At 39.7% G+C, this 17,278-nt stretch overlaps 1 protein-coding gene across 2 annotated transcripts; it reads left to right on the plus strand.

Annotated features, from left to right (window-relative positions):
* The first annotated feature begins 416 nt into the window (after positions 1-416).
* LOC307165371 (protein-glutamine gamma-glutamyltransferase 5-like) lies at positions 417-16,977 on the plus strand. 2 transcript variants are annotated; one of them, XM_079882950.1, is made up of 16 exons: positions 417-511; positions 804-983; positions 2,904-3,146; positions 3,562-3,680; positions 3,771-3,899; positions 3,981-4,158; positions 8,779-8,914; positions 9,603-9,706; positions 9,830-10,072; positions 10,167-10,196; positions 10,631-10,663; positions 11,495-11,527; positions 11,622-11,828; positions 14,583-14,746; positions 15,481-15,617; positions 16,589-16,977. In XM_079882950.1, the coding sequence occupies exons 1-16, from the start codon at positions 505-507 to the stop codon at positions 16,737-16,739; spliced, it is 2,094 nt and encodes a 697-aa protein (XP_079739076.1). In that variant the 5' UTR covers positions 417-504; the 3' UTR covers positions 16,740-16,977. The 2 variants fall into 2 exon arrangements, with proteins under 2 accessions (XP_079739076.1, XP_079739077.1); XM_079882951.1 differs by lacking the exon at positions 10,631-10,663.
* The last annotated feature ends 301 nt before the right edge of the window (positions 16,978-17,278 follow it).

Consider the following 17,278-nt stretch of genomic DNA (forward strand, 5'->3'; position numbering starts at 1 on the left):
TGTTAGAGGAGTAGAATTATAATGATTTAGACACACTGAGTTCTTCCAGTCAAATAGTTAAAAAAAACACTTAAGCACTGTATTACAAAAAACCTATACATTTTAGCCTTTGCAAAAGAAGGCCATGATCCACAGAATCAAAAGCAAATATTAAGTGCAACACATGATTTTTTTTTTTATCATCCATAAGATGAAACAACTCAGCATTTTTTAGATTGTGATCTCACCTTTATCCCAATAAATGCAGATGTCTGATGACATGCATGTGCATTACTCATTGTGTGACCTCACTTACAGTACTGCATCCACCCGCTGAAACGCACAGTGCTCTGGCATGAGTGATTGCATTACTGTTTTAGGTGTTGTTCCGATTGCAACATTTTTCATGTTGACTTCACTTGAATGTGGTCTGACGTCTCAGGGAGGGGCTGAAGAATGTCATATATAAAGCACAATAAAGGTAGAACCTGAATCTAACTGCAAACGACAACACAGCAGTATCTCATGGACGGTAAGCTTCAGTTACTTTACTATTCATGGTTGTGTTTTTAAAGAATTTACTGCTTTAATATTTTCTATGCATGTCATTTAATTTTAGCAGATTATTGCTGCTATCATTTTTAGATATATATATTTTTTATAATAGTTGTTTATAAACGATTAATTGCTATTAATTTGAAATTTCTATTATCTACATAAACATTTTATGGTCAGTAATTAGTTATTTTAAATTGTTTCTATTTTTATATCAAAAATTTTCAGCGTCCTCACAAATAATTTGACATTTGCTCATTTTTCTACAGAGTTGAAGCTTCGAAATGTCCACCTGCAGCAGGTCCAGAACCAGATCCGGCACAAGACTGATGGTCTGAGCTCCAGCACTCTGGTGCTGCGCAGAGGACAGCCCTTCACCATCCTCATCAATTATGATGGACGGCCATTCGATCCACTGAAGGATAAACTGTTCTTCCGGATTGTTCTAGGTATGTGATAAATAAACGTGCAGCCTTACCTCACTCTTTCTCCATTACGATTCATCAGTAAATAATCATATTTTCCAAATGCAGTTATTCAAATCGCTTAGAATCAGCATGAATCTGTGCATTAGGAAAGAAATTTAATTTATTCATTTATAAATATTTAATATATATACATATAAACCTGGATTTTGTGTATTTAAAACACATTCAGTTTATTAGTACCATTAAATAAATCTTACCTGTTTCAGTATGACTGACAAATATGCATCACATTAGGTTTATTAGTTTGTTAATTTTAAGAGTTTGTAATTCAAATAGATGGAAACCTTATATGAAAACCAAATGCATAAATCTTAAATTTAGGCCTAAATATTTTTTGAGTGAATCCTGCTCGATTGTGCTCATGAACTGAAAGCAAAAAAAGTGTTCGTAAGATGTACTATATATATTACCATTTTTTATTTTATGAGGTAATTTATTCATCCCATAATAAAGCATTGCAATTACATGGCAATGTTTTAGTTAAAAATGATAGAAATCATTTAAAAAATGTATCTATTGACTATAAGTCATTGATAAAAAAAAAATATATATATATATATATTTTGGTTTATTCTGTTAGAGGTTAACAGTTTAGGACCCAAGGACCAGATGTTTGAATGAAGACCCGGAGTCAGAATTATAAACAATTGAAGAAAAGTTTGACTGAAGATAGTTTGCAGTTTCATCAGCAGAAGTTCAGCTTCAAGACTCACACAGGAGTTCGTAGGCCGCCCCGCTTACAGTTACAAAGATCACAGCAGTTATACCATTTCCAAGGTCTAAGCTACGTCATTGCTTACAGAATGATTCTGATTGGCTAAGAAATTGATAAACATATTTTCACACATATACAGATAGACGGAAACATATCTCCATAGATTATGCAGCTGACACTCGGACCCTGAAGTTAGGCACGTCGTGACCTTCCATGTCACAGATTTGGGTTGCTGGGTGCCAGCATGTCCCGAACAACAACTTAGTCAATCTCCAATAATGCCAGTGGTTCCTTAACCTGTAACCAAGAAGACTAACACACACACCTACACACAGCTTTTCCAAGGTTAGATTTGGCCAGGCTCTAACTATAAACAGGAGTCTAGTCTCAAAACATCAAGATAATGCGTTCTTTCTCAAGGAGAGATACATTTTAGTCTAAGTAAGGCTTTAACATAGAAATGGTCCCTTAAATTATTGGCTTCAATGACCCCTATATGTTTTAACATATTGAAGACCTTTCTCAAACACAAATCATTTCCCTATTTAATTTCTGGAAGCCGGGATAAATGAGCAAGCTGCATTCAGATATCAAATACTGATGTTAAAGAATACACGAAAAGAACATTTCAGTAATCACAGTTGTAACCTCTATAACAAAGTAAAATCTCCAGAGAAGTCATTCAACTCATTTGATATTTAGTACAAATATTGATTAATACCTTGATCCAATCCACCCCCTTCAATTCCAATACATGCAAATAAAAAAGGGTATTGATAGCACTTTATTTTACAGTCTTGTTCCCCACGTACATACTATACTTATTATATTAAGTGCAATAACTAGGTACTAACCCAGAACCTACCCCTAAACCTAACCATAACCTATGTAGTTACCATATATTACCCTGTACTTTTTTTTTTAGATAATACAAAAGTGCACGTACTGTAAAATAAAGTGCAACCAAAGTATTTTGAGTGTAGGACAGATTTTCATATGGGTTCTACAGACGTATACACTATTGCTTAACAGCTCAGAGCTTATAGTAAGTCAGTCTTGAAAGGTTATTGATAAAAACTAATTCCTTAATGGTGAACATGAGTAGTATTTGACTTCCAGAGCCCTATATTTGTGTTTAAGTCTGAACCCCACTGTGTTCTTCGCAGGGCCGCTGTCTGTGGAGATGCCGGTCTCTGTGTCTGGACAACCTTCTCCGTCTCAATGGAGTGCTATTCTGGAGAGGAGGGTACCAGAACCGAACGCAGGCCGTACGCTGACCGTATCACTGTTCAGTCCTGCGTCTTCCTCAGTAGGAGTCTATACACTTCACCTGAGGGTCGAGACCCGCGGGAGCATTAAAACACATGTGCTCGGACAGTTCACGCTCCTCTGCAACCCCTGGTGCCAAGGTGAGCAGGAGGAAGAACTGTAAATGAACAATAGTATGTAGGCTACCTGTATGAGTTTCTGTGTTCTGTTAAACACAAAAGAAGATATTTTGCTAAACAGTTGCTTGTCCCCATTGACTTCTATAGAATTTTTTTTTTCCATAGCCTACTATGGAAGTCAATGGGAACCAGAAATGTTTGGTTACTAACATTCTTCAAAATATTTTCTTTTGTTCAACATAACGACAAAATGAACACATTCAACCTCTTCATGCGTTTTCTGTGATCGCATAGCTATCCGATCGTGAAAAGACCAGGTGTAAATCGAAACGCGAAACGGATTTCAATACGATCACTCAAAATCACTGTAATGCACGGCTTATTGCTTTCATTTATTGTCATTATACCAAGCTCACCCTCTTCTGTTATTCTGCAGCTGATTCCGTGTTCCTGCAGTCGGAGGATCTGAGGAATGAATACATCAGGAGTGACATTGGCCTGCTGTTTAAAGGCAGCCCCGGGAACGTCGTCTCCAGACCCTGGTCTTTCGATCAGGTGAGACGTTTTTTGTAACGAGACTGTTGAATCTGAAGGCACAACACTGAAAAAGCTTCTCATTAACACCTGACACACATGTATTTTCAGTATGAAAAAGGAATACTGGACATCTGTATGAAGTTGCTGCAGTTGAGTCCTCAATCTCAAGCAGATACGAGGAAAGATCTTCTGAACCGCAACAATCCGGTGTACATCGGGCGTGTGATCTCAGCTATGGTGAGGAGGATCTCCTCTCATTCTCTGCTCTCCACTCACTCTCTCCATGTGCTCATGTAGTCTCTCTGTCTTTCTCATCAGGTGAACTGTCAGGATGATAAAGGGGTGTTAATGGGGAACTGGTCAGGAAAGTACAGCGATGGTGTAAACCCCTCCACGTGGTCCGGCAGCGCAGATATTCTCTGGAAGTGGTCAGAAACACAATTCAGCCCTGTGAGATACGGACAGTGCTGGGTGTTCGCTGCTGTCATGTGTACAGGTGCGACCAGTATGAGTTCTTACACTACCGTTAGAACGTTTGGGGTCAGATTATTATAAAAAAAAAAAAAAAAAAAAAAAAAAAAAAATTATATATACAGTGCAATGCATAAGTGAATACACCCATGCTAAAGTTGACTAAAAAGAGGAATAAAAAATCATATTTTGGAAATTGAACTTAATGCCTTAATTTAAAAAATTAGGAAAAATCCAACCTTTAAGGACACCAATTTTCTTTGTGAATGAATAATGTATCGTAAATAAATAAATGTTCTTCCTTAAAATACATGGTGCATAAGTGAGTACACCCCTATGTTAAATTCCCATAGAGGCAGGCAGATTTTTATTTTTAAGTATTTAAAAAAAATTTTTTTTAGGATACTATGCATCCTGATAAAGTTCCCTTGGCCTTTGGAATTAAAATAGCCCCACATCATCACATAGCCTTCACCATACCTAGAGATTGGCATGGGGTACTTTCCATAAGATCATCTCTCAATGCAAATCAAACTAGCTTTTAGGCTAACTGAAATAAAACCATGCCAATCTCTAGGTATGGTGAAGGCTATGTGATGATGTGGGGATATTTTAATTCCAAAGGCCAAGGGAACTTTATCAGGATGCATAGTATCCTTAAATTTTTTTTTTTTTTAAATACTTAAAAATAAAAATCTGCCTGCCTCTATGGGAATTTAACATAGGGGTGTACTCACTTATGCACCATGTATTTTAAGGAAGAACATTTATTTATTTACGATACATTATTCATTCACAAAGAAAATTGGTGTCCTTAAAGGTTGGATTTTTCCTAATTTTTAAAATTAAGGCATTAAGTTCAATTTCCAAAATATGATTTTTTATTCCTCTTTTTAGTCAACTTTAGCATGGGTGTATTCACTTATGCATTGCACTGTATATGTATGTAGCAAGGATGCATTAAATTAATTAAAAGAGGCAGTAAAGACGTTTATAATGTTACAAAATGTTTCAAATAAATAATGTTCTTTTGAACTTTCTATTCATCAAAATCATCAGTTTCCACAAAAATCTGAAGCAGCACAACTGTTTTCAACATTGATAATAATCATAAATGTTTCTTGAGCAGCAAATCCTCATATTAGAATGATTTCTGAAGGACTGAAGACTGGAGTAATGATGCTGAAAATTCAGCTTTGATCACAGGAATATTTTACAATATATTCACATAGAAAACAGCTATTTTAAATTGCAATAATATATCACTGTTTTTACTGTATTTTTGATCAAATAAATGCAGCCTTGATGAACATTAGAGGCTTCTTTTAAAAAAACATTAAAAAAAACAAGTCCTTAAAGTTTTAATTTACATTACATTTACATTTACATTTATTCATTTAGCAGACGCTTTTATCCAAAGCGACTTACAAATGAGAACAATAGAAGCAGTTAAACTAACAGTAGGACAACAATATGCAAGTGCTATGACCCTTCTCAGTTTAATCTAACGCAGAATTTTTTTTTTTTTTTTTTAAATAGAACAGAATAGAATAGAGTAGTAGAGAAAGTGTTAGTATTACTGGATCAAGTGCTGTCTAAAAAGAAGCGTCTTCAGCCGTTTCTTGAAAGTGGCTATGGACTCAGCCGCTCTGGTTGAGATAGGCAGATCATTCCACCAGCAGGGAACAGACATGGTAAAGGTCCGAGAAAGAGATTTTGTGCCTCTTTGAGATGGCACGTAAGTCTGAAGTAAAGAGTTAAAGTAAAACGGAGCAGAACCAGTGGTTGTTCTGTAGGCAAACGTCAGTGACTTGAATTTGATGCGAGCTGCAACTGGCAACCAGTGCAATTTTGTGAGGAGAGGAGTGACGTGTGCCCTTTTCGGCTCGTTAAAGACCACTCTAGCTGCGGCGTTCTGGATCAGTTGCAGAGGTTTGACTGTGCAAGCTGGAAGACCAGCCAGGAGAGCAATAGTCAAGTCTGGATAAAACAAGTGCTTGGACAAGGAGTTCTGATGAAGTTCTGAGGAAGGGCCTGATCCTCCTAATGTTGTACAAGGCAAATCTACATGACCGGGCAGTTCTAGCAATGTGGTCTGTGAAGTTCAATTGATCATCAATTACCACACCAAGGTTCCTGGCTGACCTAGATGGAGTTATGGATGACGAGTCTAGCTGAATGGTGAAATTGTGGTGAAGTGTTGGGTTGGCCGGGACCACGAGGAGCTCTGTCTTCGCAAGGTTTAGTTGAAGGTGGTGGTCCTTCATCCAGCCAGAAATGTCTGTCAGGCAGGCTGAGATACGATCAGCTTCCGTCGGATCGTCAGGCTGGAATGAGAGGTAGAGTTGTGTGTCATCAGCGTAGCAGTGATAGGAGAAGCCATGTTTCTGAATCACAGATCCTAGTGATGTCATGTAGATGGAAAAGAGAAGCGGTCCAAGCACTGAGCCCTGAGGCACTCCAGTAGATAGATGTTGGGTTTAGACACCTCTCTCCTCCACGACACCCTAAAGGACCTACCTGAGAGGTAAGACTTGAACCATTGGAGTGCGGTTCCCGAGATGCCCTTCATCTTTAGGATTGACATGAGGATCTGATGGTTAACTGTGTCAAAGGCAGCAGACAGATCCAGCAGGATGAGAACTGAGGATTTGGAAGCTGCTCTTGCCAGTCTCAGAGCTTCAATTACTGAGAGCAGGGCAGTCTCAGTTGAGTGTCCACTTTTGAAACCAGACTGATTGTTGTCCAAGAGGTTGTTCTGTGTAAGGAAGGAAGAGATCTGGTTGAAAACAACTCGTTCAAGTGTTTTCGCAACGAATGGAAGGAGAGATACCGGTCGGTAATTCTCCAGATGTGCTGGATTTAGAGTGGGTTTCTTAAGCAGTGGGGTTACACGAGCCTGCTTAAATGCTGTGGGAAAGGTGCCAGTGTGAAGAGAGGTGTTTATGATGTGTGTGAGTGTGGGTACAACCGAGGATGAAATGGCTTGAAGTAGGTTAGTGGGAATAGGATCAAGCGGACAGGTGGTAGGGCGATTGGAAAGGAGGAGTTTGGAGACTTCTGCCTCTGAAAGTAGAGAGAAGGAGGGTAGAAAGTGTGTGTTAGCTGGTAAAGTACGTGTGTCAGTTTGTGGATTGGAAAATTGGCCGCTGATGGAGGTTGTTTTATTTATAAAGAATGTAGCAAAATCGTCAGCTGTTAGTGTTGATGAAGGAGGAGGAGGAGGAGGGTTGAGAAGAGAGGAGAATGTTTTGAAAAGCATGCGAGAATCTGAAGAATTGCTAATTTTGTTGTGATAGTAAGTCATTTTAGCAGTAGAGATATTAGCAGAGAAGGAAGAGAGGAGGGACTGATAAAGACCAAGGTCAGTAGGATCATTCGATTTGCGCCACTTCCTCTCTGCACCCCTGAGTTTCGAACGATGTTCACGGAGAACATCAGATAACCAGGGGGCAGAGGGTGTGGCACGGGCTGGCCTGGAGGACAGGGGGCAGAAGTTGTCCAAGCAGGATATTAAAGTGGAGAAAAGATTATCAGTTGCGCTGTTAGTATCTAGTGTTGAAAGCTGATCAGGTGGAGGAAGTGTGGATGAGACCAGAGAGGATAGGCGAGAGGGTGAGAGTGAGCGTAGGTTTCTCCGAAAGGTGACCTGTGGAGGAGTGTGTGTTGTGTTCTGTGGCAGGTTGAGGTTGAGAGTGAGGAGGAAGTGATCTGAGGTGTGCAGTGGAGTGACCAGTGTATGGTCAGTGGAGCAGTAGCGTGTGTAGATAAGGTCTAATTGGTTACCTGATTTGTGAGTAGCCGCAGTAGATACTCGTTTGAGGTCGAATGAGGCGAGCAGAGTGGGGAAATCAGCAGCCTGAGGTTTTTCTAGGTGGATGTTGAAGTCTCCAAGAACTATGAGAGGAGTACCGTCCTCAGGGAAGGATGAGAGAAGCATATCAAGCTCTTCCAAGAAACTGCCAAGCTGCCCTGGGGGACGATATACAACTACAAAATGGATTTTAATAGGGCTAGTGATAGTAATTGAATGTGATTCAAATGAGCTGTTGTCACACAGAGGTGGTAAATGATTAAATTTCCAATCGTTTGAGATGAGCAGACCAGTACCACCACCCCTACCAGTCAGGCGAGGGGTGTGTGAGAAAGTGAATTTAGTGGAGAGGGCAGCCAGTGTGGCAGTGTCCTCTGGTCTGATCCAGGTCTCAGTCAGGGCCAGTAGACTGAGACCCAAATGACTAGAAATAGATGTAATGAAATCAGCTTTGTTTACAGCGGACTGGCAATTCCAGAGACCAATAGGAAAAGAGAATATGGTACTAGAAGACACCGGAAAAGTACACAGGTTTACCCCAAAATCTTGCAAACCGGCATGCTGTAATTTTCTGTGAAACACAAAAGGAGATGTTTGCAAGAAAGTTCAAGCTGCTCTTTTTCATACAGTGAAAATGGACGGTGGTTTATACAGCCAAGCTCCAAAAGAGCCAATGGCTTTGTGTTTCTCAGATTGTGTTGAGTAAAATAATCTGTGTTTGGGGTGTGTAATTGTTATGTTTTTGGGTGAAGTATTCCTTTAATGGGTCACTGGTAATTGAATTAGTGCTGTTGATGATCGATATATAAAATGCATTTGTTTGTGTCACAGTAATGAGAGCCCTCGGCATTCCAACTCGAGTGGTCACCAACTTTAACTCCGCTCACGACACAAACGCGAACATGGTGATTGAGGAATATTACTCGGAGAAGGGGGAAAAGCTGTCCATCGGCCAGGATAGCGTCTGGTGAGTTACGCCTTGAAGCTAAAAAGTCTTCTCATTATAGTTATGTTGCTAAAACATTCACTACTTTTCAAAAGTTTGGGGTCGGAAAGATTTTTAAATGTTTTTGAAAGAAGTTTCTTCTGCTCACCAATGCTGCATTTATCTGATCAAAAATACAGTAAAAACAGTGAAATATTATTACAATTTAAAATGGCTGTTTTCTATTTGATTATGTTTTAAACTGTAATTTATTCCTGTGATCAAAGTTTTCAGCATCATTACTCCAGTCTTCAGTGTCACATGATCCTTCGAGAAATCATTATAATTTAATAATGATGATTTGCTGCTTTATATTTTTGTGAAAACCGTGATTTTTTTTTTTTGCAGGATTGTTGATGAATAAAAAAAGTTCAAAAGAACAACATTTATTTGGAATAGAAATCTTTCGTAATATTATAAATGTCTTTATTGTCCCTTTTGATCAATGTTATGCATCCTTGCTGTATAAAAGTATTAATTTCTTCCCAAAAAAAAAACGTTCCCAAACTTTCGAATGGTAATGTACTTATTTTTTTGTCTAAGTCTTTTACTGTGTTTCTTATTAGGATACAGTACCTTTACAAATAAACCTGAATTGATTGCGGTTGAAATTAATTGTTCAGTGTTTTTAATCTGTCAAAATGTGAGTTAAGTGTTTGGGCTTTTTCAGGAACTTCCATGTGTGGGTGGAGAGTTGGATGAAGAGGCCTGATCTGGATGGAGATTATGACGGCTGGCAGGTTCTTGACCCCACGCCGCAAGAGACAAGCATCGGTCAGTCAATGCTAATGCATATAGAAAACTCAAATGCTTTTTATCCCTGCATGCGGATAAAACCAATTGCTACCAATTGATATGATGCTGTTGATGCTAAAACATAAACTGAATCTGTCACAGGAATGTACCGCTGTGGTCCTGCTGCTGTGAAAGCCGTTCATGAGCAGAAGGTGAACGCGCCATACGATGTGCCGTTCGTTTACGCAGAAGTCAATGCAGATGTGCGTAGAATAATCATCAGAGATGGGAAGATATTAGCAACCAGCGTTGACAAAGACTCAGTCGGAGCCCTGATCTGCACCAAACGTCCCGGTCCAGCCATGCTCATGCAGGACATCACGTCAGAATACAAAACTGAGATTGGTAAGAGAAACACTGAGAAAGAATAAGAAAAATACTTACTGTTCAATAGATTTTTATAAAAAAAACAACAACAACTGATTTCTTTCACATTTAGATAAAATGCCATTTATGTTCAGAAGTGATGGTAAGTCATTTTATCTTTCCAATTTTAAAGAAGTGTGTAATTCATCTAGTATCAGCATTATCTGCAAAATATAACAAATAATGGTTGATGTTAAACAAGACTTTGAGGGAATATTTTAAAATGAACTCAACATCAACCAAAGTCTAGTTTAAACATATTTTTAGTGTTTTTTTTATGCTTTTTAACAAGAGAGATAAAAAAGAAGAAAATGACAATAAATAAATATTTTTTAACATATTAAATGATGAGATCAAAAGTATTTCTTACTCTCTGAATACAATTGTGTATGCTCACACCAAGATTTAAAAAAAAAATATATATATATATATATATATACTCATATTTTAATGTTTTATCTACTTATACAATTCTGATGATATTTTTATTTAGATATTTATTAAATTTAAATATTGTTTTGTAATATTCCTTTCCAGCTCGAGGTGGTGGAGGTACTGCTGAAAGATTTGGTAGGTTTTAGCATTTGGCTTTTCTTCACACATCAATACTTGCTCTTTGATTGTTTAATATAACAAGTGATTTTTCATGTCTTTTCATGCAGTTCCTCAGGGCATTAATAGATATCAAGATGAGAAAAGTATTTCTTACTCACTGAAAACAACTGTATATGCTCACATCAAGATAAACAGATATAAAAATAAAAAATAAATAAATGCAAAAAATATATATAAATAAAATTATATACAAAAGTAATTAACAATTATAATATTAATATTAAAAATAAGTAGCCAAAAGTGATGTTGAGTCTATTGGAAAATTGTCAGCCCTTTATTTAAATTGGAATACAAATTTGTTAAAGATTTTGTTAGCATATATTGCGTTGTTGTGCTTGGAGTCCATAGTTTTATTTGGGATAGTAACGCAATGAAACATGCCAAATTCTGCAGCCATAAGTTTTGGCCAGGCTGTCAAAGAAAACAATTATAAACACATGCACAAAACAAGAGAGAACCGACAAAATATTAATAACTGGTTATGTTGTAGTCAATGCATGCTTTTTCCCGTCTCAGCCTTTTGTTTTCTATGCATTTTTCTGAATAGAAATCTAAAACCTAAAACTGTAGCTGTAATTCGCAAATAATTTCGTCAGATAAATACCATAAGCAAGTTTTTTTCTTCCCTCATATTTAAAATGTATGAAATATTTTCCTCATATTTTGATGTTTTAATCAAGCTTGTAGGGTCGTTATCGAAGTATGCAATTTTATCCCGATTTTTTTTTATATATATATTTAAACAAATTTGTAATTCATCTTCATTTTAAAAATACTCTCTTCCAGCTCGAAGTGGTGAAGGTGCTAATGGAAGAGGCGGTACGTTTTAGCATCTGGTTTTTCTTCCCACATTAATAATGCTCTTTGATTGTTTGAGTGATATAACAGTGATTTTTCATGTCTTTGCATGCAGTTCTTCAGGGCATTGGAGTTTCTCTCCAGCTTGTGAAAGCACCTGTAGTCGGAGAAAACCTTTCTTTCAACGTCATAATCACTAACAACGTGGCAATTCCGAAACTGCTGAGAAAATACGTGAACGCTCAGAACAAAGAGTACAACCGTAATCCCACTGGAACCTTCTGGGAGGCTCATGATGATCTGACGATCGGCCCGAATGAAAGTAAGAATTCTGCAGCCGATATTAAAGTGCTTAAACTGAGTTAAAATGTATTTAGGACTAATTGTTTTCCACAGTTACTCTGCTGTAGGGGTGGGCGATTTGGCAAAAAAATTGAAATAATCGTAATAATTTACAAAATTACAATTGAAATTGAAAAAAAAAAAACAGTTTTTGGACAGTACTCATGGCATCATGTGACCAAAATGTAACATACTTCTGTCTGACACGTTTTTCATGGAATGATGGGGCATGGTTGACCTTGCTGCTGGTATGCCAAAGCAACAGCTGGTCTGAGGTCCTGAAACACTGCGTTCTGTCCACGTAAGCATGACGGGCGCGTACTGGACAGAGCAGTGCCAAGGCTGGGTCTTCATTGACAGGAACTTAATCTAAACTGTTTGTAAAGGCTCAAAGGAAGCACTCTGCAGGGCAGTTAGAACCACTGAGAGGTCCCAAGAGGGTACGATAGGAGGGCGAGGAGGATTCAGTCTCCTCGCTCCTCTCAGGAACCTGATGACCAGGTCGTGCTTCCCCACGCACTTACCTTCAACTGCGTCGTGATGTGCGGCGATAACGGCACCATACACTTTCAGGGTGGAGGGAGACAGCCTTCACTCCAACCCTTCTTGCAGGAAGAAAAGCACGACACTGATCTGGCATTTTCTGGGGTCTTCTCAGCGAGAAGAGCACCAGGTGATGAAGAGGTTCCACTTCAACACGTAGACATGTCTCGTGGACCATGCTCTAGCGGAAGTGAAGGTAGCCACCACCGCTGGTGGTAGGGTACTCAAACCTACCTCGTCCCTTCCAGGAGCCACACGTGGAGGTTCCACAGATCGGGACGAGGGTGCCAAACGGTGCCCCATCTCCGAGAAAGGAGGTCCTTCCTCAGAGGAATTGCCCAGGGTGGTGCTGTCACGAGGAGAACCAGGTCTGGGTGAGCCAATGAGGCGCAACCAGAATGACCTGCTCCTCGTCCTCCCTTATCTTGCACCGGGTCTGTGCAAGAAGGCTCACGGGGGAAATGCATACTTGCGGAGGCCTCGCGGCCAGCTGTGCGCCAGTGCGTCCGTGCCGAGCGTGCCATCAGTCAGGGAGTAAAACAGGCTGCAATGGGAAGAGTTGTTGGGTCAAACAGATCTATCTGTGTGTCCCCGAACTGTTCCCAAATCAGCTGAACCGACTGGGGATGGAGTCTCCATTCTCCAGGAAGAGGCTGAAACCGTGAGAGCTCGTCGGCTGCACGGTTCAGGTCTCCCGGCTCGAAGCGACATCAGATGCTTCTGACTCCATAGGAGGAGGTGTCGGGCGAGTTGCGACATACGGCGGGAGCGTAGACCACCTTGTCGGTTGATGTACGCTACTGTCGCGGTATTGTCTGATCGGACTAGTACGTGCTGGTTTTTGAGCAACGCACAGAAGCGGTGAAGAGCCAAACGTACCGCCAGCAACTTGAGGCAATTGACATGCCAAAGGCGCCGGGGTCCAGGAGCCCGCAGCAGCATGTCCATTGCACATGGCACCCCAGCCCGTGGTGGAGGCATCTGTTGAGACAACAACATGCCTGGAACCTCGTTCTAAGGGCACTCCGGCCCGTAGAAAGCTGAGGTTCGTCCACGGGGTGAAGGTCTGACGGCAAGTTGGAGTAACTGGTACTCGGAGCATGCCTTGTTGCCATGCCCACCTCGGGACTCGATCGCGAAGCCAGAGCTGAAGTGGTCTCATATGAAGCAACCCGAGCAGCGTAGCTGCGGCTGCAGATGCCATATGCCCAGGAGCCTCTGAAATAACTTCAGTGGAACCGCACTCTTGCCCTCGAACTGTCTCAGGCAAGTCAGCAGTGACTGTGCGTGCTCGCTCATTAGCTGCACACACATGACGACCGAGTCGATTTCCATACCGAGAAAAGAGATCATCTGCACAGGGGAGAGTTTGCTCTTTTCCCAGTTGACCTGAATGCCCAGGCGGGCTAGGTGCCGGAGCGCTAGGTCCCTGTGTTCGCAAACCTGGTCTCAAGAGTGAGCTAGGATCAGCCAGTCATCAAGATAGTTCAGGATGCGAACCCCGTCTTGCCGTAGTGGCACAAGGGCTGCCTCAACGACTTTCGTGAAGACGCGAGACAGGGCTAGCCCGAATGGGAGAACCGCGTACTGATATGCCTGCCCCTCGATAGCAAACCGTAGAAACGGTCTGTGTTGAGGAAGAATGGAGACATAAAAGTAGGTGTCCTTCAGGTCGATCGCTGCAAACCAATCCTGTGGCTTCACACATTTGAAATGCGTTTGGCCGTGAGCATCTTGAACGGAGGCCTGTGAAGGGATCGGTTCAAGATGCGCTGGTCCAGGATTGGCCGTAACCCTCCGGATTTTTTGGGTACAATGAAATAGGGGCTGTAGAAGCCGGACTTCATTTCGGCTGGAGGGACAGTTTCGATTGCACCCTTCGCTAGTAGGGTGGTGACCTCCGTACGCATGACAGGGACATTGCCACCGACCATGGTGTAGCGGACTCCCCTGGAAGCGGGGAGGAGACCGTGCGAACTGAATCGCATAGCCGAGCCTGATGGTTCTCGCGACCCAGCGGGATAGGTTGGGAAGCTCTAGCCAAGCTCCCAAGAACTGTACCAGCGGGGTCATGCGAACCATCTGGATAGTATTGGACTACATGATTTTGACTACCACAAAAATGTGTTGAAATGATTCATTAGGAATTGCGCAATCAACTCCATGATTCCTGTTTGTTGTACTCCACCAGCTGTGACTGTAAAACACGAGATCTCCTTCAACAAGTACATGCTGAATGAGGCTATGGAGGATTGCCTGGTTAACCTGGCTGTGGTTATAGAGGATGTGAAGTCTCAGGAGAGAGTGCTGGTTTCAGAAGAGTTTAACATCAGCAGCCCTGCCCTCAATATACAGGTATTGGTGGCCCATCATAGACACTATATATATATATATATATATATATATATATATATATATATATATATATATATATATATATACACACGCCTATATACTGTATATTGGCCGATGAATAAAAAAAAATATATAATTTTTGAGAGCCTGATTACAAAAACAAAAGTCTCACCATTAAAAGCCATGTCCCATGCACACAATTATGATGTTTTCATTATAATTGTATGTAGCCGATATTCCAGACTTGTGCTGCACATGTTTGTATTTTCCTTATATGTATCTGAAGCATCTCAGCTGAAGGAAATAATCCATTATTGATCGGCTTTAATATATCGGCCAACTTTTCTTATCGGGACGAAAATAATAACACTAAAAATTGACATATATCGTCCGATACCGATATGGTGTATCGTGCACCTTAAAAAAAAAAAAAAAAAAAAAAATTATATATATATATATATATATATATATATATATATATATAGAGCTAATTTCATGGGCAAAGAGCCTCATTAAACAATTAATGGGTTGCAAATGCAGTTTCATGTTGACTTTAAGAAACAACACAATGTTTGTTTTGTGACTATAAAAAACAACCGGATAACAGTTTAATTTAAACACGTGCATCACTCCAAGATCATAGGATATTATAAAAATAGATTTTTGGCATAATTGAATTCACAAGTAATAAAAGAAATAAAGCAATTTAATAAGAACCCTGTGTTTTCTTCCAGATTCAGAACGAGTCCTCGGTCATCATTAACACACAGCAAGTTGCCACGGTAACCTTTACCAACCCGTTCAACGTTGCAGTGAGCGGTGACCTCATCGTAATGGGTTCAGGACTCTTGGAGGAGAAGGTTCAGATGAGGTACGTGAAGTGTTTCATTTCAGTTTTTAGAGCGATCGATCACCAAATAAATGCACAAAAATAACCAAGTAATTCAGTTAAATTACTGTTTTAATTTACAAACCCCTGTCTGCCATTGGTCAGACAAACAGATAGCTCCGCCCCAAACACATTATTGGTTGATGCAGTGTGTTGGGCTGATGCTCAAACTAAATTGTAAAAATTTACCATGGTGACCATAATACCATAGTGACTTTACTTAGATAAATAATACAATAGTAATCATTTAAAAAGTAATTAAAATAACAGAAACATTCTTACACTGTTTAAAAAAGTTCACATATTCATCTATTTTGTACTGTTTAACAGTAATAACAGTCATAGTATAGTAACTTTGGTATTTTAGCACACACAAGATTCCCATGGTAAATTTAGCTCACATACCTGACTCTGAAGGGCGTCTAACAGTCGAGTACAAACAGTAATATCTGTAAAGTGGGTGGGGTTGTTCCTGACATTTTGACATCTTTATCTTGTTTATCTGTGACATCAGTTTCACTGCAGCTGTGTCTATTAAAAGTGTCAGTACAGTACACACTTGTCGGCCTGCATTTCAGAAGCACTAAAATCACTGGTTATTTCAGTTTCTCTGTGTGTATTGTGCAATCATATGCATAACAGAAACTTTAGTGTACATTAATCTGTGTGTTAAACCTGCAGATTTGCCCGATTATACAATATAAACTCTCAGACTTAAAGTAGTGGACCAACAGAATTAAAGTTAAACTATATTATATGTAAATTAAACCAGGATCAAAATTATGCTTTAAATGCTAGTTTAAGTTTGCTGCAACAGAATTATTATAAGCCTTGATTTAATCTAGATTTAAGATGAATCGTTATTGTTTTTTTGTGTAAATCACTAACCCTAAACATGAGCAGTAGTAATAGTGATTTCCCTGTCTTGAAATGTCCTGTTCTTTATATCTCAGGCTTACGATCCAGCCTCGAGAAACCATGAGGAGGCCCATCCGTTTCATTCCCAGGATGACGGGAGCCAAGATGCTTCACGCTAGTTTAGTGTTGACCGCTCAGTCCACCATCCTCCGTGGATTCAAGACTGTCACTGTTCAAGCAGCTTAGAGGGAAACACCTTTACAATGATTGTGAACACTCAACATGAAATACTTAGCTAGTGGCTTGAAGCACCTTTACAATGATTGTGAACACTCAACATGAAATACTTAGCTAGTGGCTTGAAGCACCTTTAGAAATGATTGCTTTCTATTTACATTTCTTTCACTGTAATTGAATCACTCTGAATTGTGTGTGCCGAGTTTATATTGGAAAAAGCCTGAAAATAAAGTTTATTTTCATTATATGTCCATGCATTATGCTTGTTTGCAATCTGTCCACATGTATTTGCCACCAGAGGGCAGAATAGTGAAGCCATTCACACCGGAGACCCTCAGGTTCAGTGAGTGCACACTTACTGCAGTGAAAACATTTCAAACACTGGCACACATTACAGTTATTTTAGAAAAAGGCTGACAATGTATCACTGAAGAATATGAGCATTAAATTAAAAAAAAGACCACAGAGTCAGACTACACAAGTCCTTCTTTAACTTAAGGTAGTTTTGTGTCCCATCATGGTTGGATTTTTAGTAAGATATTTTGACT

This window comes from Squalius cephalus (genome assembly GCF_949319135.1).
Source record: "Squalius cephalus genome assembly, chromosome: 10".
In the NCBI taxonomy this organism is placed as follows: Eukaryota; Metazoa; Chordata; class Actinopteri; order Cypriniformes; family Leuciscidae; genus Squalius; species Squalius cephalus.